This window comes from Balearica regulorum, chromosome 6 (assembly GCF_011004875.1).
Source record: "Balearica regulorum gibbericeps isolate bBalReg1 chromosome 6, bBalReg1.pri, whole genome shotgun sequence".
NCBI classification, from domain to species: Eukaryota; Metazoa; Chordata; class Aves; order Gruiformes; family Gruidae; genus Balearica; species Balearica regulorum.
Window position 1 is genome coordinate 25970453 of NC_046189.1, and position 25871 is coordinate 25996323.

Genomic DNA, 25871 nt, shown 5'->3' on the forward strand with positions numbered 1-25871 from the left:
TTGTGAAAATGGGTCGGGTTTGGTGCTGGCGGGGCCACGGTGGATTTCCACTCCTCGTCAGCTGTGTATTTATTTAAGATGGAGAAACTCAAGTCTCCGGCAAGACATTTGGGTTTGTGGTCCTGGCTGGGTTACAGCATCACGTGTGGCCTGAAAGGACATCCCCACCCCGAATATGTCACTGCTTTTTGGAGACAGGTGTGACGTGTGCAGGCAGGAGCTGGGCAGCACTGTGGGTCTCAAACTGGGGGGGGTCATCCAGCGGGGTGATGCTCAGCACCTGGTGTGGGTGGGTAGGCTGTCCAGCTGTCTGTCCGTCGTGACTAGGAAACAGTTAACGCTACGCAGCCCTGCCTGTGGAGGAAGTAGTTAATATTCATAGCTAGGAGCTGTCTGCCCCGCTGTCCTCCCTCAGTGGCTCTCGTCCTCTCTCTGCACCTCGCTGGGGTTAACCCGGGCTGGGGCTTAGGCTTGGGCGGCCCCCAGCTGCCTTCCCCTCCGCCTCTCCCCTTCCCCTCCCGCCCGTCCCTGTGTGGTCTGGGGCGGAGTGGAGCACAACCTCACCTCCTTGCCTCCAGCCCATCTCCTGCCTCCGCCGCCTTCCTCTCCTCCATCCTTCCCTCTGGCACCCCATGTCCTGAGGATACCCCATATCCGAGCCTCTCCGGCACCCCGCTGCCGTCAGGATGCCCCTCTCGCTGGCCCCGCGGGACACGGCGCTGGGGAGGGAATAACTCCCTCCGTGCAAGGGAAAGCAAAGCCAAAAGGACAAACACCAACCAAAGCCAGCCCCGGGCCGTCGGCTCCTGTCCTGGACGGACACACGGAGCCGGCTGCAGACGCTGCTCGAGCTGCCACCACGCCAGGTCCCCCTGGAAGGCTCTGGTGCTGGAAGGAGTGAAGGACAGGGATTTTGCCACCCACTCCTTCTCTTCGCTTGGAATCTTTTCTTCCCTGTCCCTTTTGGTAAGTCCTGACTTTGCTTTTCTTTGAGCTGGATGGGATGGGGGAAAGGGCTGGGAGTGGGTGGGAAATTCATGGCCGTGGCGATCCATGGCACAGGGGCTGGGGTTAATTCTTGCCATCATATCTGGGCACAGGATGAAACCAGAGCTGGGGGGGGGCTGAGCTCTTCCCCATGGGGCTTAGCCCATAGAGTCCTAGGACCCCAAGATCTCCCCTGCTGGCTGATGCTCTGGAGATGCCCCAGGACCAGGGCTCTGGGTGGTGGGGAGTGGAGGCAGCAGGTGGGATGCTGCTGGGGGCAGGACCAGGGGAGACACGGTGGTGCCCCAGCCTCATCTTCTACGCTGGTGCAGAGCCCCAGCCAGGATTTGTGCTGGTGCGTGATACTTTATGGTGCACCCCACTGGGCATGAGGTGGGTGGCTGGGATTTGGGGATGTGAGCTGACCCCCCATCCTGTGTGCCCTGGAACAGTTTTTCTCCTGGGCTGAGCTGCAGGGTGCTGGGGAGGGAGAAGGCAGAGCCTTGCCGTGCTGGGGCAGGGAGCCTGGCAGCAGGGGTAGGACCAGGCTGGGCTCAGCGCTTTCCCCAGCTGCCTCGACAGAGCCGGAGCAGATAGAGCTGGAGCAGAGCTGCTTCTGGGGCTGAGCCCTGGGCAAACCCGGCCCACGCTGGGGTGGCACAGCCTGCCAGGCTGGAGCTGCTCTGACCTTCGGGAATGAAATCGACCTTGGTAGGAGCTGCAAATGCTTTGCAAAGAGGGACCTGGGAGCCTGCTGTTTTGGGGATGGCTGCCTCGGCTAAGGCAGCCTGTCCCCGCTTCCCTTGGTCTTTTTTGGGGGATTTTATTCAACTTCTTGGGTGACAAGCAATAGACATATGAGCGATAGTGTGGCCCAGTGGTGGTGGAGTGGGGCTGGGAGTGGCAGGGGATATCAGGATTTGGCTCTTGGCATCGGAGCCCAGGGGGCACGTGGGGATGAGGAGAGGGTGGGCAATCAGATGTGGGGCAGAGCAGCCATGGGACGACGGCTCGGCTGATGGTGGAGGTGTCACAGCCCCTTCCTTGCTTGCCACCCTGATACTGCTTTTGGGGTGGGGATCACCAGACCCCCCAATGTCTCCACCTGACCAGAGGGTCTGGGGAGGGTGGGATGGGGCGTTTGGGGCTTTCTGGCTCTGCCGTGAACTGTGTTGTGCCCCATCTTGACCTGCTTCGAGACGTTTCTCCCAGCCATGGGGCGGTGCCCAGCCCACAGTTTAATTAAAGCCTTTCCCATCTATTTTCTCCCTTGGCGCCACGTGCTTTCATTTATATTTATTTATTCCCTTTTCCTTTCTATTCCCTTGCCCTATTTATCCCAGCCCCCACCCTGGCTCTTGCCCTGTTTCCTGGGACCAGCCAGCACCCATCGCTGCCATCAGACAGGAGGGCTAGGCGACGTCCCGGCTCCAGGCAATGTCTCAGCCTCTCCGGCTTTGACACTGCCCATGGACACGCTGCTTTTTCCTTTCTCCCTCCATGGGAAGGGATTCCTTCCCTCTCTCCCCCTTTTTCCCATATGGGAGGTGTTGCAGAGTCAAACGATGCCAATTCCTGGCCACACTGGCTGGATGAAGGAGCTCTGAGTCTCCGAGAGAAGTCATGGACCCCATCCTCATCCTTTCCCTGTCTGAGTGCCCAGAGGGGACCTTGCTGCATGGTCCTGGGACATCTTCAAGCCAAGGGAGGGCTTCGGCTGCCTCCTTGGGATGCTGCTGGCAGGGATTTGGGAGTGGAAAATCAGTGGCGAGGAGGGGGCCCTGACTTGGTAGGACACGTGCTGGGTGTTATTGCCCCCCTCTGCTTTACGGTGAGGGGGGTTGATGGTGCGGGAGCTGCTGGCGTGCAGGCGCTGTGGCATGGGACTGGTTAAGCTGTCCCCGGCTCGGGGCTGGCTTTCGGAAGTGTTTTGCTTGCAGATAGGAACGCTCTGATTTCACACTATCGCGTTAGGGCCGTCTTCCGTCCCTGAGTCAGCCGCCTGGCGCCCTGCCAGGGAAGAGTCATTTTTTCCTCCAAAAGAAAGTGTTTAACACTGCTCGTGGGCCCTTCCAGGAAACCTCGGCGGGGAGCTGGAAAAACAGGAGTCTGCAACCCAGCCGATGCTGCGCACACTCTGGCGGGAGGACACACAGCTTGGGGGCCGTCCCCATTGCTGTCTCGGTGGCTGGGGTCTCCTCTGTGCCCCCAAAATCTGGCCGCCCCATTTGGAAACCTTTAAAGGGTGCAGCTCGTTGTGGTGTTGGGACTGCCAGGGCTGGTGGGAGCTGAGGGGGCTGGGAGCTGGGATGCAGGGTTGCCAGTGGTGATGTTGCTGTACCCGGGCTGCACACCGGTTTTTCAGGGGAGTGGAGTGGAGCCGGCTGCTCACACCAGCCTTGAATCGTGGGGTCAGGGTGCTTGGTACCTCCCTGGGGAGGAGATGCTGCGTGTTTGGGGTTGGGCAGAGGCGCTGCCTGTGCAGGAGCTTCAGGGCAGCGTCCGGCTGCGAGGAAAGGTCTGGGGCAGATTTACCCGGCCTGAGAGAGAGAAGGGGAAGGACAGAAAGGGTGGGAGCCTGCCTGTAGTCAGGGAAGAAAATGTCAAGGATGGGCAGCTGGCTGGATCCATGCATCATCTGGCAGGAGAGTGGGCAGGGAGGGGGAAGTTGGGTCCGTGGTGCATCTGTCCTTCACCCATGGGCTGAGTACATCCACCCAGCTGGAGACACACAGAGCTACGAAGCCAGATCCTGACCGCCTCCGCCCGTCCTCCTACGGCCCGTGGTGCATCTCCCCCACCCTCCCCGTTCTCCTCCCTGGTGCCGTGTGGCCCTTTGGGGCCGGCTGAGCCCTGCGGAGCACCGGTGAAGCCATGGCCGACGGTATGGGCAGCCCCGGCCCTCACCAGCTGCAGAGGGGAATTGCCAGGAGAGATGCCTGGAACCGGGAGGGGGCTATTTGGTGGATCCCAGCGGAGCAGGCGGTGCTTGCAGGGCAGGGCAGGACGGCGTGCGGAGCAGGGGGCAGCGTGGGCACAGGAGAGGGGGGTGGGTCTGGCTCCGGTGTCTCTGCATGGTGGCGCCCGTGGGATTGCGGAGGGTGCTGAGGAGACGGTGATGCTGGTCGTTAAGCGTTCCGGCGGCACGGAAGAGATCGAAACCATCGGCTAATGGGACCCATTAGCTCTGTGCAGAGAGCCAGCAATTGATCTGGGGTCTCGTGTTCGTTTCTCCCCTTGCAGAGGTTGGGCACACGCAAGGGCCTCTGGACGGGAGCCTCTACGCTAAAGTGAAGAAGAAAGACTCCCTCCACGGCAGCACTGGCGCCGTCAACGCCACCCGCCTCCCACTTTCGGCAGCTCCCAACCACGTCGAGCACACGCTCTCAGTGAGCAGTGACTCGGGCAACTCCACCGCCTCCACCAAGACCGACCGGACCGATGAGCCGGGGGTGCCCGGGGCACCTGGCAGCCAGGCGGTGCTGAGCCCCGAGGAGAAGCGGGAGCTGGATCGTCTCCTCGTTGGCTTCGGCTTGGAGAGCGCACCGCCCATGCACAACCACGCGCCCGGCCCCGCGCCGGCACGCCTGTCCACCATGCCGGGCCGCCATGTGGTGCCGGCTCAGGTGCACGTCAACGGGAACGCTGCGGCGCTGGTGGCCGAGCGGGAGACAGATATCTTGGATGACGAACTGCCCAACCAGGACGGGCACAGCGTGGGCAGCCTGGGCACGCTCTCCTCCTTGGATGGCACCACCACTGCCAGTGAGGTCGGCTACCAGGAGGCGCCCCGGGTGGGCAGCCTCTCCTCCCTGCCCAACGGTCCCTCGAGCTGCAACGGGGCTGAGAAGCTGCTGAAGGAGGGGCTGTACGACAGCGAGCCGCTCTCCAACGGTGGCTACCCGTACAACAACCAGAACACCCTGATGGGCCACCACCTCCGCGACCCACTGCCTCCCTTGCGGCCCTCGGCATCTGCTCAGGACCACCTGGCTGGCTACCCTCAGCGCCCGCCGGGCTCCCACACCTCGGGCTGGCTACAGCCCCAGCCACTGCCTGGCTCCCAGCCCTACCTGTACAGCTATGACCCCCCCAGCGCCTACCGCTCCCGGTCCTTCCCAGTGGTGGACGTTGCCAAGTACGATGTGAACCCGGCACTGCCCCAGGCCCCAGCTCGCAGCACCAGCAGCCGGGAGGCCGTGCAGAGGGGCTTGAATTCCTGGCAGCAACAAGGAGGGAGCCGGCCACCTTCCCGGCTGCAGGAGGGTGGCGTGGAGAGCCACAGCCCCAGCGTCTCCAGCTGCAGCCCCCAGCCCAGCCCGCTGCAGCCAGTGCCCCCCCACAGCCACAGCATGCCTGAGTTCCCCCGGGCGCCTTCCCGCCGGGAGATTGAGCAGTCCATTGAAGCACTTGACGTCCTTATGCTGGACCTCGCGCCTGCCGTCCACAAGTCGCAGAGCGTGCCCACCGCCTCCCGCCAGGACAAGCCGGCGGGACCCCTGCTCTCCTCCCTCTCCGCCCAGCCCATCGCTGGTCTCTATGCTCGGCCGGCTCCGCAAGTGGCACAGCCGAGGTCCTTCGGCACCTCTGTGAGCCCCGTGGTCTCCGAGCCTGGGGGTAAAGCCTATTCTCCTGGGGAGCCGGACTATGGGGTGCATGAGTACCGCGAAACCTATTCACCCTACAGCTACCAGCCGGCCCCAGTGCCGGAGCCAAGGAGTTACAGCCATGCCCCAGTTGGAGCACCGATGGGCATCCTCCCGCTCAGCACCTCCTACAGCCCCGTGGGGTCTCAGCAGCTCCTCATCTCCTCCCCGCCTTCTCCCACTGTCCCGCCACAAACCCAGATGCCCCCCAAGGGACTGGAGAGCTACGAAGACCTGTCGAGGTCAGCAGAAGAGCCATTGAATCTGGAGGGCCTGGTGGCCCACAGGGTGGCAGGTAGGATGCTTTGATTCCTTGGGGGGGATGTCCCGAGAAGCCGGAGCCATGGGGGTGGCATGCATGGTGGAGCCGGGGATGGGAGATGCGGCGACTCCTCGTCCATGCCATATCTCGGCTTGGGACTGAGCCACCCGCCGTGGGGGCATGCCAGACAGGGCGGCAGCCTGTGACACTCTCCTTTGCCGAGACCTCCCCTTTGCAGCTCGCCGACCGCAGCAGCATTGCCCAGAGGTAGGGAAAAGGGGTGGTCGAGGGGGTTGAGCCCCCCATCCTCACCCCTTTGAGGTATGGGGCTGGTCTGTCCCCTGCGGCAGGGCTGCTCGCTGGGTCCCAGGGGAATTTCTCCCTTTCAGGGAGAATATGGCCCAGTTTGAGAAGAAATTTTCAGCTCTGGCTGAGGGTGTCCTGCCTGGACCCCGCCTTGGACATGATGCTCTCCCTGCCTGGAGCGTGCTCTGGTCTAAGGTCCCAGCAGAGCACTTGCCTTGTGTTTAATGTAGCTGGGCTCCTCCCAGTTTCAGCCCCTACTTTACCCCCAGTGAACTGGGCTTTGTGCTTGGACCTCCCCTGGGCAGCTGGGGTGTTGCCAGAGTGAGGGGTCCAGGGTACAGGCTGGCAGCAGCCTTTCTGCCCTGGTGGCCCAGCCAGCTTGGTCCTGGGTGGTTTAAAGCTTGACCTGGCTTTGGGGTGATGGTGAGGGGCTGGGAAGGCATTTCCCAGCCCTGCCAGAGGGGTTTGGTGCAATGGTTGGCTGGGTGCAGTGCCGAGTATCCATGCCGTGGCTGGAGGAAGGCGTTCGCTCCGTGCTGCAGAGGGGAAACCACGTCCTCTGACTCCCTGCCCTCCCACAGCTCTACCTCGGGGGCTTTGGGGACACGGGGTTGCAGTGCCCCTGGAAGGAGGTGCCGTGGCCCTGCGGCAGGGCGGGTGCCCTCCCCCTTCCTCCCTTCCTCCCCGCTGCTTCGGCTGCAGTTGTTGAATTGCGGAGCGACATTTGGGAAGGGTTTGGGGCTGTGGCCACAGGCTGGGGGCCAGCTCGTGATGCTGGGGCTTGGCAGCTCCGTCCCTTCCAGCTCTGCGCTCAGTCCAGAAACTCGCCTGGCATTAGAGGGAGGGGGAAAAGGCTTGGCTGGAAAAATCCAACAGCACCAACCTTCCAGGCGCAGGGGCTGAGTCATGGGGGTGAGGGGCAGGAGGGGTGCCAGCGGTGGGGCAGGGGACGTGGAGGGACGCAGAGGTGTTGGGGACAGTTTCCATCCATCCGAACCTGACCTTGGTGATCCAGGCCAGATCCACAGAGGGACCCAGGGCTTGCGCAGAGGGTGTATACAAACCCAAGAACACACAGATGCCTAAACTGTGCTGTATGTCTGGACTGAATATTATAAGGAGCAGATCTCCCCTCCCTCCCCCCCCCCCCGCCCAACTATGGAGGGGAAAAAATGGGGTGGAAAAGATGAGAGCCTCAGGAGAGGAGGAGCAGTATTTGCAGTGTGTAGGAAATGGATGTTTGATGGTGTCTACCACAAAATCCGTCCCCCGGACCCTGGGGTCAGGTCCTCAAGGCTGGGCTGAGATCACTCTCATCCCCCTGCAGCTGCTGGGCTTCCCGGGGAGGAGAGGTGTCCCAGGGACGGTCCCCAGCCTGCAGCCACCTGTCCCCGCTGGAGCCTGGCCGTCTGTGCTGAGGTGGGGACAGCGCAGGCGGGTGGCCTGACCTCCGGCAGGAACGAGGTGTCCCGAAGCCAGCGCCGGGAGGGGACGGCTGATGGGGACGGTGAGGCATGGATGGGTTTGTTTACATTCCCTGCTGCTATAAATTGCCTGCGTGTCCTGGCGCAGCAATGAGGAGCATCTCACACCTCCTCTGTACCCGGCAGGGGAGCGCTCCCGTTCCTGCTTCCCACTGGTGATGGAGGGGAAGAGATGGGATGGGGCAGTGCTGGCATCCCCACCGCCTTCCTGCAGAGACGAGCTGGTCCTGCCATTCCTCAGTCCCCATCATCTCCCAGCGAGGCACCTGGGGTCATCCCTTCTTGTCCCAGCCCTGGGCATCCGATGGTGGAGGGGACACTAATAGGACATTTGTGGCATTGCACAAGGCCACATGTGGCTGGGAGCCACCATTGATTTCCCATGTGGATTTAAATGGTGCCTGGAGCCAGGCAATTTGGCTGATGGGAAAGCAGCTCCAAGTGGGATCTGAGCTCCTTTGGACCCCAGGCAACGTCAGGCTCACCCATTGGAGCCTGACTAATATTTTCTCTTGTTTTCTCTCTCTCTCCCTATTGTATCTTGTGACATTTGTCCTGTCTGCCCCTTCCTCTCCCTATGGGGGACCGTGTCTGTCCCCTGTGACCTCCCACCCCCCCTTGCACCCCCTGTCCTGGTATGCTGGCAGAGTACAACGCCAAGCTCAGGAACCTCAACAAGAGCACCAAAGCCCCCCGTCCTCCTCTGAACCAGCAACGGTCCTTCTCCGGTTCGTTCATTCCACCTCCTTCCTTCCTTGTCCTCCATCCTTACCCATCCATTCTTCTTCCATTCCTCTCCTCCCTCCTTCCTTCTCATACTTCCTTCCTTTTTCCTTCTGCTCACTCTTCCCTCTTTCTCCCTCGTTCCTCCTTCCTCCCCTGTCCCTGCATGCTGGGTGGTCTGTGTGTTGCATGGATGTGGGATGGAGGGAGGTTTGTGAGACCCTCTCCATGCAGGCTTGATGCCCTTTCTCAGCAGGGCGATGCTCAGGGCTCTCCTTGACCTCCTCCAGTGATGGGGGAGGCCCTGGCCCTGGCTACAGACTCCCCTGCCCACGCTTGGTTTTGCATCTCATCCAAGCCTGGCACTGCTCTCTGGTGGGGCTTTGTTGCTGGGCTGGATCTGGACCCTCGCTTCAGCCCCTCTGAGCTTTGCCCTGGCTGTGGCTTACCCCGCGGGGAGGCAACGGCTGGGGTGCAGCTCCACAGACCCCTGGTTCAGCCAGCGCCTGGCCCAGCAGGGTCTCGCCTGCCTCAGTCCTGGGGTTTCTCCTGTGGGTCCATCTGCAGCTGGGGGTGGTCGAGGGAGGGACCCCAGCTGTGCTTGTTTTGGGGTGAAACAGACAGCCACATCAATGAAGTGCCCTGGGAGGAGGGCAGCAGTAGAGTTGTCTGTGCCCGGTGGGATGGGGCGAGTTGGGCTCTGGTGGAGAGCGGTACAGGGCAACATCTGCTGCTGTTCCTCGTGCAGGCAGGTAGCAAGTTTGCATCTCTCTTTTCCCTGGGCTTCGTGTATCCCTGTGTGGCTTTAACTGCTGGGTGCCGCATCCCAAGGGCCGTGGGGTGCTGCTTTGCTCTCTCCTCTCCACTGGCAGTGGATCCAGCATCTCATGCCCAAAAAGCAATTGCCTCCTGATTTGGCCCAGAAACGCAGCTCCCCAGCCACAAAACTACCTGGATTTAAATCCTCCTTGTTTCCTTCTCCCCTGGCTGTTGTCCTCCTGCCCTTCCCCAGCCCTAGAGCTGTGTGTAGTCCAAAGGCAGGACTTTGCTGGGAGAGGGTTGCTGCCAGGTTAGGAAGTTAAATGAGCAGCAGAAGGCATGGCAGTGTCATAGGTGGTGAGGGTGGGGAGTGGGGTGCAGCCTGCTGTTCCCCCTTTGTGATGGGAAAACCCCCTCCCGCAGCTGGGCGTGCATCCCTGGGGGGGCCATGGGGGTACCATGGCTAAGGGAGGCTGTACGTCTGCCGAGGGGGCACAGTGAGCAGGGAAAGGAGAGTTTGTTTTTCAGGCGTAGTTTCCAGCCCATAAATCACCCAGGGGGTCGGGGGAGCCGTGCTCAGAGCCTGGGTTTCCTCCAGGCTTTGCTCTGGGCAGCCCATGAAGTTTCCCACTCTCTGCTCCTGAACAATGAGTCCCTTTTTCCCCCCTCTCCTCCCTCCCCTCCCCACGGCCCCGGCCACTTTCCCCATCTGGGGAGCGGAGCAGCCAAAGCCTGATGAGCTCCTGGGTGTCCCGAAGGGCCAGATCCAGCACCCTGCAGCTGGGTAACACACAGCCCCCGGGGATGGAGCTGGGGGTCCCACACTGTAGATGTGTGGTGTGCACTGAGAGCCAGGCTCTGGCGAGCTGCTGTTTGTGCTTCCCAAATGAAAAAATGTAAAGCGAGGCAGGCATGTACGACACGAGGAGCCTGGTCCCTGCCTCTCCGCTGCACTTGGTCACTGCAGCACACTTTGTGATGGGCCAAGGGATGCTCCTGGTGATGCCCTTGCAGCGTGCAGGACACCCTACAGTGCACAAAGTGGAGGCGTGAAAATGAAATATAAAGGTTTGCTTTATTTCCCCCCCATTTTGTTTCTCCCTATGCTCACAACTCAAGGCTTTGTTCCCTTAAAGCAAGGAGCAGGGAAAAAAATATAGGGTGGCCCTATACGATGTTACCCATGGCCACTGTGCCTGCAGGGCAGCTTCCCAGAGACCCTCTCTGTCCCCTGTTCTCCCCATGGGTTTTTTTTTAATGGCCGTCCCCCGCACCGGCGAGCACCTGCAGAAGGGATCGGGGAGTTGTGTTTCAAAGCCGCTCTTAGTGGAATTTTCCAGGCTGCCTCCGCGGCTGGAGCCGGCCCCGTTGGCTCGCGTCCCCTGCCTTGCAGCCCGGCCGCCTCTCCCCCCCGAACCGCGATTTTATTGTTGTTGCCATTCACTGGGCTGATTATTTAGAAATGCACCCAGGCCGCCTCCCTCCCTCCCTCCCGCACTCCCAGCCCTTTCCCCGGGGCCGGGAGAGCTGTGGTGTGGGTGTCAGAGCAGTGAAGGGGGGAGGTCAGCGGGTGTGAGGCGTGGGTCCTGCACGGAGCCCCGGGGAGCGAGGGGAAGCAGCTGATGGCTGGTTTTCCTCCGCCAGCCCGTGGGAAAGGAGTTGGTGTTTGAAAAGTGCATTTCCTGGAGCGTGATGCTGGCCTCTTTTTTTTTTTTTTAACTTTTTTTCTGTCTTTTTTTTTTTTTTTTTTCTCTCCAATGTGCTGGTCCAAGAGGAGTGTGAGCACTCCCTGACTCTGCAGGAAGGGTGGAAGGGACGGTGCTGTCACCTCAGCTAGTGGGGCTGAGACCAGGGGTCACCCTGCTGCCATGTGGGTCCAAGGGAGGAGCAGGAGTCCGGTGAGGCTCTGAGCTGCGCCCGTGATGCTCTGTGTGGTTTCCCTGCACCGAACCTGGCACCATCATCCCTGAGCCCTAATTAACCTCTTCATCAGGCGAGATGGGGCGGAGACTGTTTGGCCATGCTGGGTGCTGGGAGAGTTGGCGTCGCACCCCTCATCCCAGCCCCCTGCACTGCTCTGGCTTTGTCCCCATTCCTGGGCTTTATCCCAGCCCATGGGGATCGCCAGTGGGATGTACCAGAACCCGACAGCCCAGAGAAGCAAATTCTTCTGCGGTGACTTGTTTGGTTCCTTCTACCCCCTGGGTCTCAGAGCCCCTTGGCACTGCCCCAGGCTGTGGGCACCGGTGGCTTGTAGTGCTGGGGTCTGGGAAGGAGGTTTGGGGGGAGATGGAGAGGAGATACCCATCTCCCCTTTTAGGAAGGCTTTGTGCTGGGGGCAGGAGATCAGCAGTGGTTTGTTGGGGTTCCCTGCACCATCCCTCTGTTGAGGTTCTTCCTCCTGACCCAGTGCTCCCTCTGCCTTGGGGACTCACAAACTCAGGCTTTTTCCGTTGCTGTGGTTGAAGCTGCATCAGACTGTGGGAGAAGGGACACAGCTGAACGCGGCTGCTCCAGTGCTGGGGGATTTGGCCCCTTCCCACCATGACGGTGTTGGGAGGTCCTAGTCCTCCCCAGCTCTGCAGGGCTGGGCTGGCTGGGCTGCTTACAGGATGCTCATGCCACTTGCACCCACTGCCGGGGGATACTGTCCCCAAGGGCAAGACTCGAGGTGCTTGGGAGGGCTAATGCAGCGATCCAGCCACTAGCCACAACCCTGCCTTGCTTTTTTGCTCGGCCCAGGGCCAAATGCTGTAGGGTATATCTGCTCCAGCTCAAAACTGACCATGCTGGTCCAGTGGTTAGATGCAAATGAGTGCTGAAGCTGCTATCTCTGCTGGGCAGAACCATCTCCATGGGCAGAGCCCGCTCCATGGCACATGGCCCCATGGAGACCTCTCAGATTAGCACCGGAGCATCTCCAGCTGGTCTCCATCTTAGCTGGTACCTCTTCATCCATTTCCCACCCTGTGCTTGCCCTGCAGGGGTGCAGTCCCGGGACAAGCCCCCGGAGGAGAGCACTGTCCCTGCCCGCAAGCGGACCCCCAGTGACAGCCACTATGAGAAGAGCTCGCCGGAGCCCAGCTCACCCCGCAGCCCCACCATCCTCTCGCCCGAGGTGGTCAGCACCATCGCGGCCAACCCTGGAGGGAGGCCCAAAGAGGTGTGCTGGGGTGAGGGGGAGTTGCTGGAGGAGGAGGGGGTGGCTGGTGGGATGCAGCCATCTCCGGGGAGGGAGAAGGCTTTGAGGGGAGTATGGGACTTTCAGCAACTGTGGGGTCCTGCAGGGTTGGGGGTTAATGATGCTTGTGGTGGTGGTGGTGTCCTGGAGGGTTGTGCCCATCATAGGAATGGGACTGACCCTTTGTCTTGCTCTCCCCAGCCTCACCTCCACAGCTACAAGGAAGCCTTTGAAGAGATGGAGGGTGCCTCCCCCAGCAGCCCACCCTCCAGCGGCGGTGAGATTTCTCCCCCCACCCCAGCCTTCCCTGTCTCGCCACAAACCCCTTACTCCGACCCTTGTAAGTGCTGCGGCTCCGGGAGGTGGAAGGGCTTGGTGGGTGGCTCTTGGCAAGCCAGAAATACGCCAAGGGTCAGACAGCTCCGGGCTCCAGACACCCACCGCCACATTAATCATTCCTTTTCATCCTCCTCTCTCCTCTCCATCCTTCTCTGCATCCCACTACTCCATGCTGCCACCAGCATCCCATGCTTGGCACTCTCCTGTTGGCTTTTTCCCACCCTCCGCTTACTGGGGCATTTCTTGGATGGGATCCCAAGGTGGGATAAGGAAAGAGGCAGGGTCCAAAAGACAGCAGCCTTTCACCCTGTCCTAGTGCTGCACTTCCCCATCTTTCCTGCGGGCACGGCAAGAGGGACAGTGATGCTATGGTGGCAGGCGAGCCAGGGGGAGGCAGGAGGGACAAGACCCGGAGGAGGCTCAGGGCAGACCCTTGCATGCTGTGCCACTTCTCGTTTGCTGTTTCCAGGGCAGGAGGGGAAAAAGGCTGGGAGATGCCAGCCCTTTGCACGAAGCTTGTCTCTGCTCCTCTGGCAGGCATGCCTCCTTTCTGACTAACCCTGACTGCACAGTCGTGGTGGGTTTGTGTGGACCGGGTTTGTGTGACTGGCTCAAGTGAACAAACCCCGATGAGCAGCCTAATGTTGGCACTGCACGACTTGGGCTGGACCAGTGCAACAGAGCAGCCAATCAACTGGGAAACCCATCAAAAAGATGGCAGTCCACGCCCCCCCCCCCCAAAACCGCTTTTGTAGGCTGGGTGCTGAGGGATGCTCTAGGGCTGGGGATGCTCAGGCTGGGCGTTCAGCTCAGCCCGTGGGGCTCAAGACTCTTTCCTCCTGTGCTGTTGCTGTTCCTCTCCTGCAACCCCCTGGCATTTGAGCCCTGTCTCGTGGGATGCAGTGACTGGAGTGTGGGAGCGTCCCCGGGGCGTTTGGCAGCTCGGAAATGGCCCCGTTGTTCCAGGGAGCCAGAGAGTTCGGCCTGGGGCAGCAGCTCCTTGGCAGTGGAACAGTGGCTCCTTTGGGGGATGAGTCACTTGCAGAGGTGACAGAACAGCCTGGCTGGGGACGTGGCCCTGAGGTAGGGCTTCTTAGCTAGTGCCAGCTGGGGAGGGGGCTGAGAGCTTGCAGGCTTCACCAGAGTGCCCCCCACGGAGAGATTCTCCTCCATGGGGAGACGGTGGTCCCCAGGGAATTCCCAGCCCTGGAAAGACCCCACTGCTCGTCAGCCAACAGAGGCGTGAGCTGACACTGCGGCTTGTGGCCAACCAGATTTGGGGAAATTGGACACCCGCCGGGGAAGGCGCTGCCCTCTTGGTTTCTCAGGGATTCGGCTGCTCGCGGCTGCTCCAGTCCCAGGCTGCCAGGGGAACCTGACCTCGGGGCGAGGGTCTGGCTTTCCTCTAGAGCACCCACCACCTCCCGGCCTCGCCGTGGGCCCTGTGCCCATGCCACCAGTCGGGGATGTTCAAATGCTGATGGAAGGATGTGCCCTCTGGTCCCTCTTGCTGGAGATGTGACCTGGAAGTCTCCCCCAGGGAGATGCAGCATCAAAGAGATGGGTCAAACCTGGGGGCAGGAGGGGAGAGGAGGCACAGTAGACTTGGGGAGGTCTGCCGTGCCCTGTGAAACCCTGCTGCCCCACACTGCTGGTGCATCCATACCATAGCCGTACATACATATGCAGCTCCTCCTGGTATGTACGTATGGCCACAGGGGTACAGACCTCATGTGAACTTGCCCACCCCTCAGAGAACATGCTCTGTGTGAACATCCTCACCCATCTATTGAGCTGGTCTGGAGGGCAGGGGCTTTTTTGGCAGTCCCGCTGCCCCTTTCATGGGGGTGATGAGCTGCTCCAGGACAGCCCGGCCCCAGTGCAGCCAGATGTAGGGATCAGCAGAGGGGGGTTAAGGTTTGGGAGCACTGGATTGGGGGGTGGCTGCTCACACAGTTGCAATAAAAGAGGCTTCATGCCTATGGTGGAACCATTCCCTGTGGGGATGCTGCTGGAAGATGGGGTCTCTGCCTGCCCTGGTGGGAGTTGCCCCCTTTCTCCATCTTGGCAGCCCCACAATGTGGCAGACTGCTTGTTCCTGGGCACCTCCTGCCCTGTGTGCATCCCCAAATGGAGAGGGGGATTGGTGCCCTTACCTGGGGTGCTGCTTCACACAAGGGCTCTTCCTGGCAGCCCCCTATTGCAGCTGGTGGGTGGGATGGGTCATGGGGCTCTGAAGCCCTGGGCAGCAACAGCTCCAGCCTTTCTGAAGCTTCACCTCCCACCCCTCCACTAATACTCTTGTGTCTCCCGTGCCGACAGTGCGTTCTCCCCCCGGCCTGGCCAAGACCCCGCTCTCAGCACTGGGGCTGAAACCCCACAACCCGGCTGAGATCCTGCTGCACCCGGTGGGAGGTGAGTACAGGCATGGGGTCTGCAGGTGCTTTCTTTTGGGGGGTGGGGGGGGTGGGCATCCGTGAGGATACCCCTGGAAGTGTCCCCTGGCTGGACAAGGCACTTGGGCCTCCCTTTTGGGGCCAGGTAGCCCTGGGGTCCTTGTCACCTCCTGTGGGGACTCTGGGGCTCTGTGAGGTTGGGGGATGGTGATGCTGCTCTGGGGGTGCTTAGCCCAGCAGGGTCTCTGGTGGTGGAGGCTGGAATATCCTGGGGTCCTGCCTCTTCCCCAGCCCCATACTCCTCCCTCTCCCCACTCCATCCCTTCTCCTCCCCAGCACAGCCAGAGAGGGTTTGCCCTCTGGGAGCTGACCTGTCAGACAGAACAGTATCCAGAGTCCTCTCCATTCTGGAGAGCGGTCCCTGGGTGCAAAGACCCCACTGTCCTGGGGGCATGTCCTAGAGCAGCCTGCCAAACCAGACCTTGCTGCTCCCCAACACCCAGGGGCCCTTCCCTGGGCCATTTCAGGGCTGAGTGTGACCTCCCCAAAATGCAGCTGAGCCTGAGGAGCACAGCTTGGCTGAGCCCACCAAGCAAGACCCTTCTCGCTTTGCCCCCAAGGGTGAGCTGATGCTTTTTTGGTGCTTGCTGGGTTTCCCGGAGCAGCCCTTCATGGTGACTCCCCATTGTTCCCTCTTCCCCACCTGAAACCAGCCTCTTGGGGTTTGGACATCATCTCTGGGATACCCAGGTGGACTCTGGGGGTGTTTGAGGCCAGGGGCCTGGTTTGGGGTGCAGTGTTGGGGAGGTGTGAGGCTCTCCTCCCCACCCTGCCTGAATAAGGCAAAGCTGCTTAACTTGGATTTCTCTTTATTTCTGTCTTGCACCTCCCTTCTTCCTCCTCTCCCTGCTCCCATCGCTCCCCTGCCCCTCTGTCTCTCAGAGCTAGAAGGAGAGGCGGGCGGTGGCTCTGAAGAAGGTAAGAAAGGCTTTTCTTTCTCGGTCCCTCTCTTCTCTGCTCATCCCTGTTGTCGGGACAGTTGCTCAGAGCAGGCTCCAGCTGTCCGTGCCAGCAGCCTTCCCTTGCACTGGCCTCCAGGGATGTAGGAGCCTGACTCTTGCCGGTACCGCTTTCTTTCAAGGAAGGGAACGTTGTGCCTTGTTTTGTGGTTGACTCCCCATATGTCCAGATTGGAGCTGGAGGTCTGTCATGTTAGGTGGCAATCGTCCATGAGGGCTGAAAGCCCTTTGTTGGTGCGTGACATCCTTGCCGGTGGTGCGCTGGGGATGCTGGCACATCACTGCCAGCTTCGGGCAAGCCTGGTGGGGGGCTGGGAGCTGCAACCCTGGTTTTGGGCTCCTGCCCTCCCCTTCTGGCTTTGCTGCTGCTGTTTGGAGCGAAAATAAACCAAAGTGCAGCACAAAAGGTCACCAGGCGCAGAGGCCACCAGCATGCTGCCAGCTCAGCCGGCAGCCGGTGCGCATCTTCTGCTGGCTGGGATGCTGCCCAGATTCCCCCCACCTCTCCCATCCCTGGGCTGCGCCTCTTTTGGGATGCTGAGGACTGGGCTGAGCTGGGACGGCAGCCGGGGATGGCTCCACTGATGGTGGGGCACTGCGGGCTCCAGGGCGGCACATCTCCCAGGGGAAAGGAGGCTTCGGGAGCAGCTGTGATTCCCTGGAGTGCTGCCTGCTATCTAACGGTTGTTGGGTGATTTTTCTTTCTTCTTTAATGAAACTTTGGGCCCTTGGGGCCGGGATGGGGAACTGTGTGTTCAAGATGGGTTATGGGGAGAGGATGTCTCTTCTTGGTGAGTTTGTGATGCTTCCCACGGCCCTGGGAGCCGTCAGCATTTCTCCTCTGGAGTTCCTCAAAATGTGCATAACCCAAACCTGAACTTTGTGTAATATTGGAGAAAGTGTTTGCTTGAAGAAAATGTTCTGTTTCCAAAGCTGATTTTTCCACAATGGTTTCTTGGGTACATTAAAGGATGACCGGTGAGCCCGTGCTGGCCAGGCTGAGTGGCCATCACTAGCCTCTTGCCCTGCTTTTGTTCTTCTTCCTCTTGGATAGATAACACGATGGTTTTTGGAGAGTGGAACCTGCGGTTCTGAGCAGGGACGGGTGTTTTGGCTTAAAGAAGCTTTGGCTAAACGCCCCTGCACCCAGCCACACGCTCCATGAAGATCCTTGCCCCTCTGGGCTCTGCTCCACTGTGCCTGGGGTGGGGGGATGCTCTGGCAGTGAGGGAGCTCAGGGCCAGGCTGCTGCTTCCAAGCAGGCTTTAAAACAGCCCGGTGCAGTCACAGCACTGGGTATTTCTGGCAGAAGCGCAGCCCTGCCTGGATTTGGGATTCCCGAACAACTGCCCACCCCCTGTGACTCACAGCCTCTCTATTCTCCCACCGTTTTCCCGTCTCTGGACCCTCTTCCAAGAAAACACGAAGAGGCAAGATCCGATTTTTTCCACCTAAAAAAACCCTGCCTGAAACTTCTCTTTTTTTTTTCCTTTCTTTTTTTCCTGTATTGAACCAAATGACTTGAGCACGTGCCCACGTCACGCACCTTGCTGTGGCACATGTATGCTGTCCCCCCTCCTTGAGCCCCCAGCTCCTGCCTTGCTTCAGCCCCCACCTTTGCAAGAGGGGCTGGAATTTTTGCAGCCGTTTGGTCTTAACCTCTTGCAGGCTGACTCATATGTACTGTCTGCCTAATTTTAGTCCGGGTGGGGAGCTGGGGGAGAAAAGTGAGTAGCTGTGAAATTAATTTAATTACCTAAGCGGCGATGAGTTTCTCGCAGCTGCCCTGGGCGTCCCCCTGGGCAGTGCCTTGTCCCTGTCGCTCAGAGCCGCGCGTCCTGCCTTGGATGCTGGTACGCAGCCTGTGGTCCTCGGTCTGGTTTTGGCTCAGACCTTTACTGGGGTGGCTGAGTATGGCTGGGCAGGGAGATCAGCCCAAGGGATGGAAGACTCCTCCTCTGTCTGCAGGCGGACGAGGCATGGAGATGCTTGAGGGGGAGCCGTGACAGTCTTTTTCCTTGCAACCTCCTGGTGCGGCACCAAACACAGAGCTGTGCGTTGGCATTGCTGGCTGCCAGTGGGCTGGCTTGCCGGCAGGCTTAGCCATAGCCCGGCTGTTATGACTAATAATAATAATAATGTTTGTCATGCTAATTACTACTGTGGAGCTGCCTCGGGCACGGCCAGCCTGGAGCTGGGGACCTGCAAGGATGCCTGGCCCATAGCATTTGACGCCGATGGGTCTCGTTTAGGGTGTTGTGCCCCAGCTGGTGGCACGTGCCAGCTGAGGTGTGACACAGCTGCGGGAGCACGGGGGAACGGGGCTGAAGCTGCAGCCCCTTTATCTGGTGCAGCTTTTGCAGGGTCTGTGGGGGCTGTTGTAGGGATGGGGACCAGCCTGGATGGAGGAGGAGGCAGGGGGGAAAGGGAGGAGGGAGGGCTGGGTCTGGCGGCTGCCTTGGCTGGTGATGGCCAGCCCAGCCTGCTGCTCCTGGCACGGGACAGCTCAGCGGCTCCAAAGGAAAATTACTTTTCTTGGTCATGCTCGTGGGCTCCGGTTTCAAGCTGGGCTGGGAGTGAGAATGTTGGATACTGCAGTGGAAATAGCTGGAACTGCTCTCCAGTCTACTGTTGGAGATGGCTGGCAGAGGTGGGCTGCGCGGGGCAGAGACCACTGGGCATCATCATCAGTCCTGCGTGAGTCACTGCAGGCTGGGCAGAGTCACTGGCTCTATTTTTAGGGCCTGGAGATGAGCAGCGAGCACGACGTGTGCTATGTGGCATCCCTGGTGGGGAGGGACGCTGACTCAGAGCAGGGCGGAGGGACTGTGGCATGGGAAGGGACGGTGGTCCCATGTGCTCTGGTCCCCTTGGGGAAAGGGGTGGGCACAGCTCCCCTCCTGTGCTGTGGCCAGGGTCCTCAACATCCGTTGGAGCAACCTAAAAGCCCAGATGAGCCAGATGGGGTTTTGCACAACCCCTGGGGGAAGAGGGACATGGGAAATGCACAGCTGGAGGAGCTCAGCTCAAGTACCTTCACTGGCTGAAACAGGGATGCCGGGAAGGTCATGGCCCCCTTCCCATGGGAGCTGTGGGCTCATCCATTTCCCCTTCTCTTCTGCTGCAGAGCCCAGGAGCTACGTTGAGTCTGTGGCCCGCACGGCCACGACGGGCAGAGGAGGGAGCCTGCCCACTGCCCAGCCCGGGGGCCCGGAGGTGCCCACCAGGAACGGTGCCTTCGCCAACTCCTTCACTGCCCCCAGCCCCATCTCCACCAGCAGCCCCATTCACAGCGTGGACGGGTAAGGCAGTGGGTGCGGGTCCCAGGGGGGCTGGTGGGGCTGGGGCTTGGGGCAGGAGGAAGGATGGGGTCTGTGCTAACCCCTAGCCCTGGGTTGGGCTGAGCATGGGTGCCCTGTGGTGCGATGGAGCCATCATCTCTGTCCTCTCTCCACCCTGCCCATGGGGTGTTCTGCACCAGCTCACCTGGCGAGGCTGGCAGGGAGGAACCAACCAGGCCTTTTGCTGTGAGAGGAGCTGGAGAAAGGCTCTGTCTCCCAGAAAGTCATATTTTTAGAGGGAATTGGGATGCATAGGGGAACTAAAGCTGCTTCTAGTTGCTTTCATGCAGCTGGCAGGACCCATCCCACCATTGCCTCTGAGCAACCAAGCAGCTCGCGGATGCCTCAGTTTCCCTGTGCACCACTCACGGGAGCGTGTCAGCAGCAGGAATGAGGGGTGGAGCTGAATCCTCCTTCTTTTCATCTCTCCTCAGGGCCTCCCTCCGCAGCTACCCGTCGGAGGGCAGCCCCCACGGCACGGTTACACCTCCCCACACCTTGGCTGAGCCTGTTTACCGGTCACCTGTTGGCTCGCAGATGCCCTCTGCTCACAGCAGCTACCAAAACTCGTCTCCATCTTCCTTTACAATGGTCCAAGGCGGGGTCCCAGGCTTGGCATACACCAGTCCCGACTATCCTGATGGCCGAGCCGGCCTCCAGACAGACCCCCAAGCTCGGCCACAGCCGCAGGTCAATGTGGTGGGGGTCCATGTCCTGCCGGGGAGCCCCCGCACGCTGCACCGGACAGTGGCTACCAACACGCCGCCCAGCCCTGGCTTTGGGCGAAGAGCCGTCAATCCTGGCATGAGCGGTGCTCCCGGCAGCCCTGGGCTGGGCAGGCACGCCATGGCAGCCCACGGCAACCTGGTGGCTCCCCCGGGAAGCCCCAGCCTGGCCAGGCATCAAGCCGCAGCGGCTGTCCCCCCTGGCAGCCCTCTGTATGGCTACCCCAGCCCGGAAGAGAGGCACCCGACGCTGTCTCGGCAGAGCAGCTCCTCCGGCTACCAGCCTCCCTCCACGCCGTCCTTCCCCGTCTCGCCGGCGTACTACCCCGGCACAAGCACGCCACACTCCTCCTCCCCAGACTCGGCTGCCTATCGCCAGGGCAGCCCCACGCCGCAGCCTGCGCTGCCTGAGAAGCGGCGGATGTCGGCCGGGGACCGCTCCAACAGCCTGCCCAACTACGCCACCATCAATGGCAAGGCGTCCTCGCCCCTCTCCAGTGGCATGTCCAGCCCCAGCGGTGGGAGTGCCGTCGCCTTCTCCCACACCCTGCCAGACTTCTCCAAGTTGTCCATGCCAGGTAAGGGATGCCCTTGGAGGTTCCTGCATCCCGCCGCCCTCCTCCTCCTCCTCCTCCTCGCCAGCCAGCGGGGAAGGGGTTGCAGCCGTGTCCTGATTTACCCCTCCTGCCCGTCCACAAACCGGCAGCACCGCCGGGGCTTGGGCCATTTCCTGTGCTTTCCGGCAAATCCAAACAGGAAAAGCACTGACCCGGCATCGCTAGCGTAAGCAGCGCCCAGAGTTGTGTACTGGGAGATCAAAGCGCCCGGAGGCGACTTTTCTCTGCCGTGGGGATGCGCTGACCTCCCGGCCCCGTTCCCAGCGGGCTTTACCCTGCCGAGACCCCGCTGCGGCACTGCCTCCTTGTTTCAAATGGTGTGCTGTGCCCTGGATGCCCCCCGTGCCTGGAACGCCTTTGCTGGCTCCTGTTACGGGACACCTCTGTGACGCCAAGATCAGGCAGATAGGACCAGGGGAATAAAGCCGTGGGGCAGTGGTGGCTCCGGCTGCCAGGCCGGTTTTGCTACCGAGTGGGCAGCCCTTTGTGGGCACGCTGGCGCCTGCCCTGGTGCTGTGACTCGCATTTCCCAGCCGGGAAGTGCAAGCAATTAAAAATCGTAACAATTAGCAAGCAGGCTGAGAAGGAGAGCAAGCCCCCCGCCCCCTCCGAAGGCGACCAGATTGCAGAGGGCTGATAACGTGTCTCCAGCAGAGATGCTATCTGGCCCGCTGGGTTGTTTACTTTGGTTTTGGAAAGCAGGTGGTTGGAAACGTTGCCCGAACAAAGCGGTGGCTTCATGTCCAGAGGACCAGCTCCCACTGGGGCGGTGCTGCTGATGGGCACCGAGCGAGGCAGGGCTGGGGCCGGGGGCTGCGTTTCCGAGGGTAGGTTGGCCTGTCCAGATCCTCTGCACGGAGCAAAAATAAGGGAAGAAGTTTATTTTTATGATGGACAAGCCAAATCTTGAACATCAGAAGGCAGTGAAGGTCCTCTGAAGTCAGGGGATCTCTCCACCACCGTCTGGACATATCTCTTTCCTGTGACAGCTTTCATTTCATCTGGCCAGCTCACTTTTAAATGATGAAATCCCATTTTGTCTCTGGCTGTGTGGCAAAGAGGCTCATCTGACGCACAGCCCTTTGAGGGCCTTTGTGCTTGGGTTTAGCTTTGGATGCCCAGCAACCCCATAAGCTCCAGGAGATGATCAGCCTGCCTGGGTATGGAAGATTGGGTTGAGGTTAAAGCAATGTGCTGGGACTGAAAGGAGGTGCAGGTATTAATGCTTTAGCTGGATTTGCTAAAAACTCACGTGGAGTTTTAGATACAGCATCTTTTAACTTTTTTCTTGTCTTCTCTTCCTTTCCTTGCAGACATCAGCCCTGAGACTCGTGCCAATGTCAAGTTTGTGCAGGATACTTCCAAGTACTGGTACAAACCAGAGATCTCCAGGGAGCAGGGTGGGTAGATGACACAGGGTGAAGGATACGGCCAAGTGAGCCATGCTTGGGAGTTGGGGTGTATCTGGGATCACAGGGATTAGCGAGGATTTCCCTTAGGGGCTGGGTTAGGAGTGAAGGTGGATTGTAGATGCTCAGATCATGGCAGAGGGGAGTTGGAGGCCAGCTCAGCTGCAGGTTTGCACAATGTGACCTCCTCAGACCTTCACCTTCGTGGAGGAGCACTGGTCCCTGCAGCATGCAGTGGATCTATATAGTTTGTGGTGCAAAGCACCCAGATCTTGTGTTGAGAGAGCTCCGGGGGTCTCGGAGACATGGCTAAAATAAGAGGGGAGAACAAGTTGGGGGCAAGGTGCCTTTCAGGGCTAAGGTCCCAGCATTTGGCCCTTGGTCTCTGCCTGCTCTCCAGAGCTTGGGTGCTCAGAGCTGGGATGGATGGGAATGGATGCTCTGAGATACCCAGGCAAAGGCAACGGAGTGGGGGAGATGAGCCCTTGTCTGGCCACAGACCCACTCAAGACCCCCATCCAGATGTGCAGGGGGGATGGTAACATTGTGATGCCCAGCTGTGAGGCCATGGAGCCGGGGTGCCCCATCCCGACACACAATTGCTGGTTTTGAAGGGCACGTCGGCTCTTGCCGTGCCGTCTCTGAGGTCTGCTGTTCTCTCCTGCAGCCATCGCGCTGCTGAAGGACAGGGAGCCGGGGGCTTTCATCATCCGAGACAGCCATTCCTTCCGGGGAGCCTACGGCCTCGCCATGAAAGTAGCTTCTCCGCCTCCCACAGTCATGCAGCAGAACAAGAAAGGTATTGTGTGCCCTTCTGCATCCCACGCCGAGATGCTTTCTATCGTTCAGCTGGGGCGAGCGGGCAGCCGGGTCTGCTGAGCCAGTTGTGCCCTTGGGTATGTGCTGATGTGGCAGGATCCCTCCCTCCCAGCCCTCTTCTCCCAAGGCACAGGGAAGCACCAGACATCCTCGTCCCTGGGCTGTGAAGGGCTCAGGGACATCTGTATCTTGGGCTTTTGCATGGTGAAATGGGCATAACCTCCCCAGCCCACCAGCACCATCGGGATCCAGGCTTGGGTCGACCCCGTGCAAAGTGCTGGAGTCATGGAGGGTGTGTGGAGTGGCAGGGACCTCTCCTTTGAGCCAGAGCACTGGTTTCCCCAGTGGGACTGTAGAGTGGGAGGAGGAAGAGGGTGGCTCTGGTGTGAGAACATCCCATCTCTTCCCAGGCGACATCACCAACGAGCTGGTGAGGCACTTCCTCATTGAGACCAGTCCGCGGGGTGTGAAACTAAAAGGATGCCCCAACGAGCCCAATTTTGGTGAGTGCCCCCAGTGTGCTTCCCACATGGGTTGGGAGAACCTTTCCTTTGCTGGACTATCAAAGCAGAGCAGTCAGCTGTCTGGGAGAGCCTGCACCTCTGTTACTGCCTCCTGTCCCTGCGTAACTGAGTCCTGTGGGCATTCGGAGCCTCTGGGGTCATGCACATTCATGAGTGCACACAAATGTGCCTGTATGCACAGCTCTGCACCTTCCTGCACACACGCGTAGTACAAATGATGCTGCTGGGCAGGGTGGAGGGCAGGGGCTCCCCTTGTTCCAGTTATCCCATGGCTAATGTGCTCTGAGGCACCACTGCTCGAGGACCTCTGCCCCATTTGTTGTTCCTAAGGTGGCCCTGGCATCTCTGCCCCCTCCCTGAGCCCTCCGCGGGCATGGTGGTTCCAGCGAGAGGAATTACCACATGTGGCATTTAGGACCACAGTAAAGAAACCCACCAAAAAGCCTGTTCCCATCCACTCGGAGCAACAACAACCTAGCACCAGGGAACCCATGTCCCCAGCCCTGCGATGACAATCTCCCTTCTCTTTCCAGGCTGCCTCTCGGCTCTGGTGTACCAGCACTCCATCATGCCCTTGGCCCTACCCTGCAAGCTGGTCATTCCTGACCGAGGTAAAAGCCAGGGCCAGATGGGAGTCCATCCGCCCCCACAGCCTGTGGGGACAGGGTAGGTTTCCAAGCAGGGAGCAGCAGTAACCATCCCATGTCTTCTAGATCCCATGGAAGAAAAGAAAGACAATGCATCGGCCACCAACTCAGCCACGGACCTCCTCAAACAGGGTGCGGGTGAGTAGAGAGGGGCTGCCACGGGGTGGACGTGGCCCGGAGCAGTGGTTGACCCCATACTTGCTGTCATCCTTTCCAGCCTGCAATGTCCTATTCATCAATTCGGTGGAGATGGAGTCGCTGACAGGCCCCCAGGCCATTGCAAAGGCTGTTGCTGAGACGCTGGTGGCCGACCCCACACCCACCGCTACCATCGTCCACTTCAAAGTCTCCGCACAAGGCATCACCTTAACCGACAACCAGAGGAAGTAAGAGCCCCCCATGGCCACGTCCCCAGCTCCCCAAAGCCAACGGGGACGTGGTCCAGGGAGCATGTTGATGAAGGATGTCCCTGGGGTGGCATGAGCCTGGTCATGGGCAAGGCTGGTTTTGGCCTTGATTCCTGGAGCATCCTCGTGGATGTTCCCCATGCCAATGGGGCTGGGCTGTGATGGGGCAGAGGTGGGGGCTCGCTGGCCCTGACGCTCCCTGCCTTGTGTTTCAGATTGTTCTTCCGACGACACTACCCCCTCAACACAGTCACCTTCTGTGACCTGGACCCCCAGGAACGAAAGTGAGTGCCCTGAAGTGGGAGGAGCATGTGTCCCCTGCCCCTTTCCCTCCGCCAGGCTCTGGGGTTTCTTGGAGCGGGGTCTCTATTTGCTCCATCCCCCTTGCTTTTGCGGAGGGCAGGGATGGAAGGTCCAGTTGGCTACTGTGTGGCAGCACCAGCTTCTCCTGGTGACTTCTTGGTGTCTGCAAGTATCTTCCCTGTGGGGGAGAAGTGTGTCAGGTTTTTTTCCAAAGTGCCAAGCCTGTGCGAAGTTAGACTGGTCCTCCAGCATCAGTGTGGTGGCTCTGTTACAGCCCTGTCTCCCTGTGGGTTGCAGGAGGCACCATCCCTCACATCTCCTTTTCTCCCTGCAGGTGGACTAAAACCGACGGCGGTGGCCCAGCCAAGTAAGTACTTTATTCCTCTCAGCCTCTGTCGGGGTGGTTTCTGCTTGTGTTTGAGCATTGGCTGGGAGATGCCCCATGCAGGGAAGCCTCTCGGCCATGTGTGAGATGGGCTCAGCTCCTCGCTGCAGGAACATTTCACCCAAGTATGAGACCTTGGTCCTGGGGACTCAGGAAGCATCTTTCAGCCCCAAATTCCTGGCCAGAGCAGGCACGACCCTTGCTGAACTGGCCTTACTGGGAACTCTCCCACTGGAGTCAGCAGGAGCTGACTCATGGAGCAGAGCTGGGGGTTATGCTGATGGCGCGTGAGCCACCAGCCGGATCTTCCCTTTCCTCCCATCCTCCCTGCCCTGACCCACGGGAGCACAGAGCCGCTGGCTGAGCCCATTTCCAGGGCCCAATTCCCACTAATTTTAGTCATTGTGTTAGCAGAGGGGTTTTTATTAGGATGTCCAGCTGCTGGGATATTTCCCCTCTCCAATTAGAAATGCCACAGCCTGGGCCTGTCTCACATTCTGTTCCCCCGTATTTATAACTTGAGTTTGCACGTTCTAATTAAAAAAAAAAAAGGGGGGGGATGGGATGGGACATTTTATTTATCAGGGTAGAG

At 60.0% G+C, this 25871-nt stretch overlaps 1 protein-coding gene across 19 annotated transcripts in view; it reads left to right on the forward strand.

Moving 5' to 3' along the window:
• TNS1 (tensin 1) overlaps positions 1-25871 on the forward strand; it is a 65654-nt gene that overhangs the window by 37981 nt on the left and 1802 nt on the right. For 6 of the 19 annotated variants that reach the window (XM_075756953.1, XM_075756960.1, XM_075756955.1 and 3 more), the window contains 16 exons: positions 4231-5928; positions 8333-8413; positions 12152-12330; positions 12550-12688; positions 15010-15102; positions 16026-16061; positions 19230-19404; positions 19878-20746; positions 22099-22185; positions 22862-22993; positions 23424-23516; positions 24071-24148; positions 24251-24322; positions 24402-24570; positions 24807-24875; positions 25229-25261. In XM_075756953.1, the coding sequence (XP_075613068.1) occupies positions 4231-5928; positions 8333-8413; positions 12152-12330; positions 12550-12688; positions 15010-15102; positions 16026-16061; positions 19230-19404; positions 19878-20746; positions 22099-22185; positions 22862-22993; positions 23424-23516; positions 24071-24148; positions 24251-24322; positions 24402-24570; positions 24807-24875; positions 25229-25261 (4003 nt within the window). The remainder of the gene's footprint in view (positions 1-4230; positions 5929-8332; positions 8414-12151; positions 12331-12549; positions 12689-15009; positions 15103-16025; positions 16062-19229; positions 19405-19877; positions 20747-22098; positions 22186-22861; positions 22994-23423; positions 23517-24070; positions 24149-24250; positions 24323-24401; positions 24571-24806; positions 24876-25228; positions 25262-25871) is intronic. The other 13 variants (XM_075756963.1, XM_075756969.1, XM_075756966.1 and 10 more) reach the window with 11 other exon arrangements.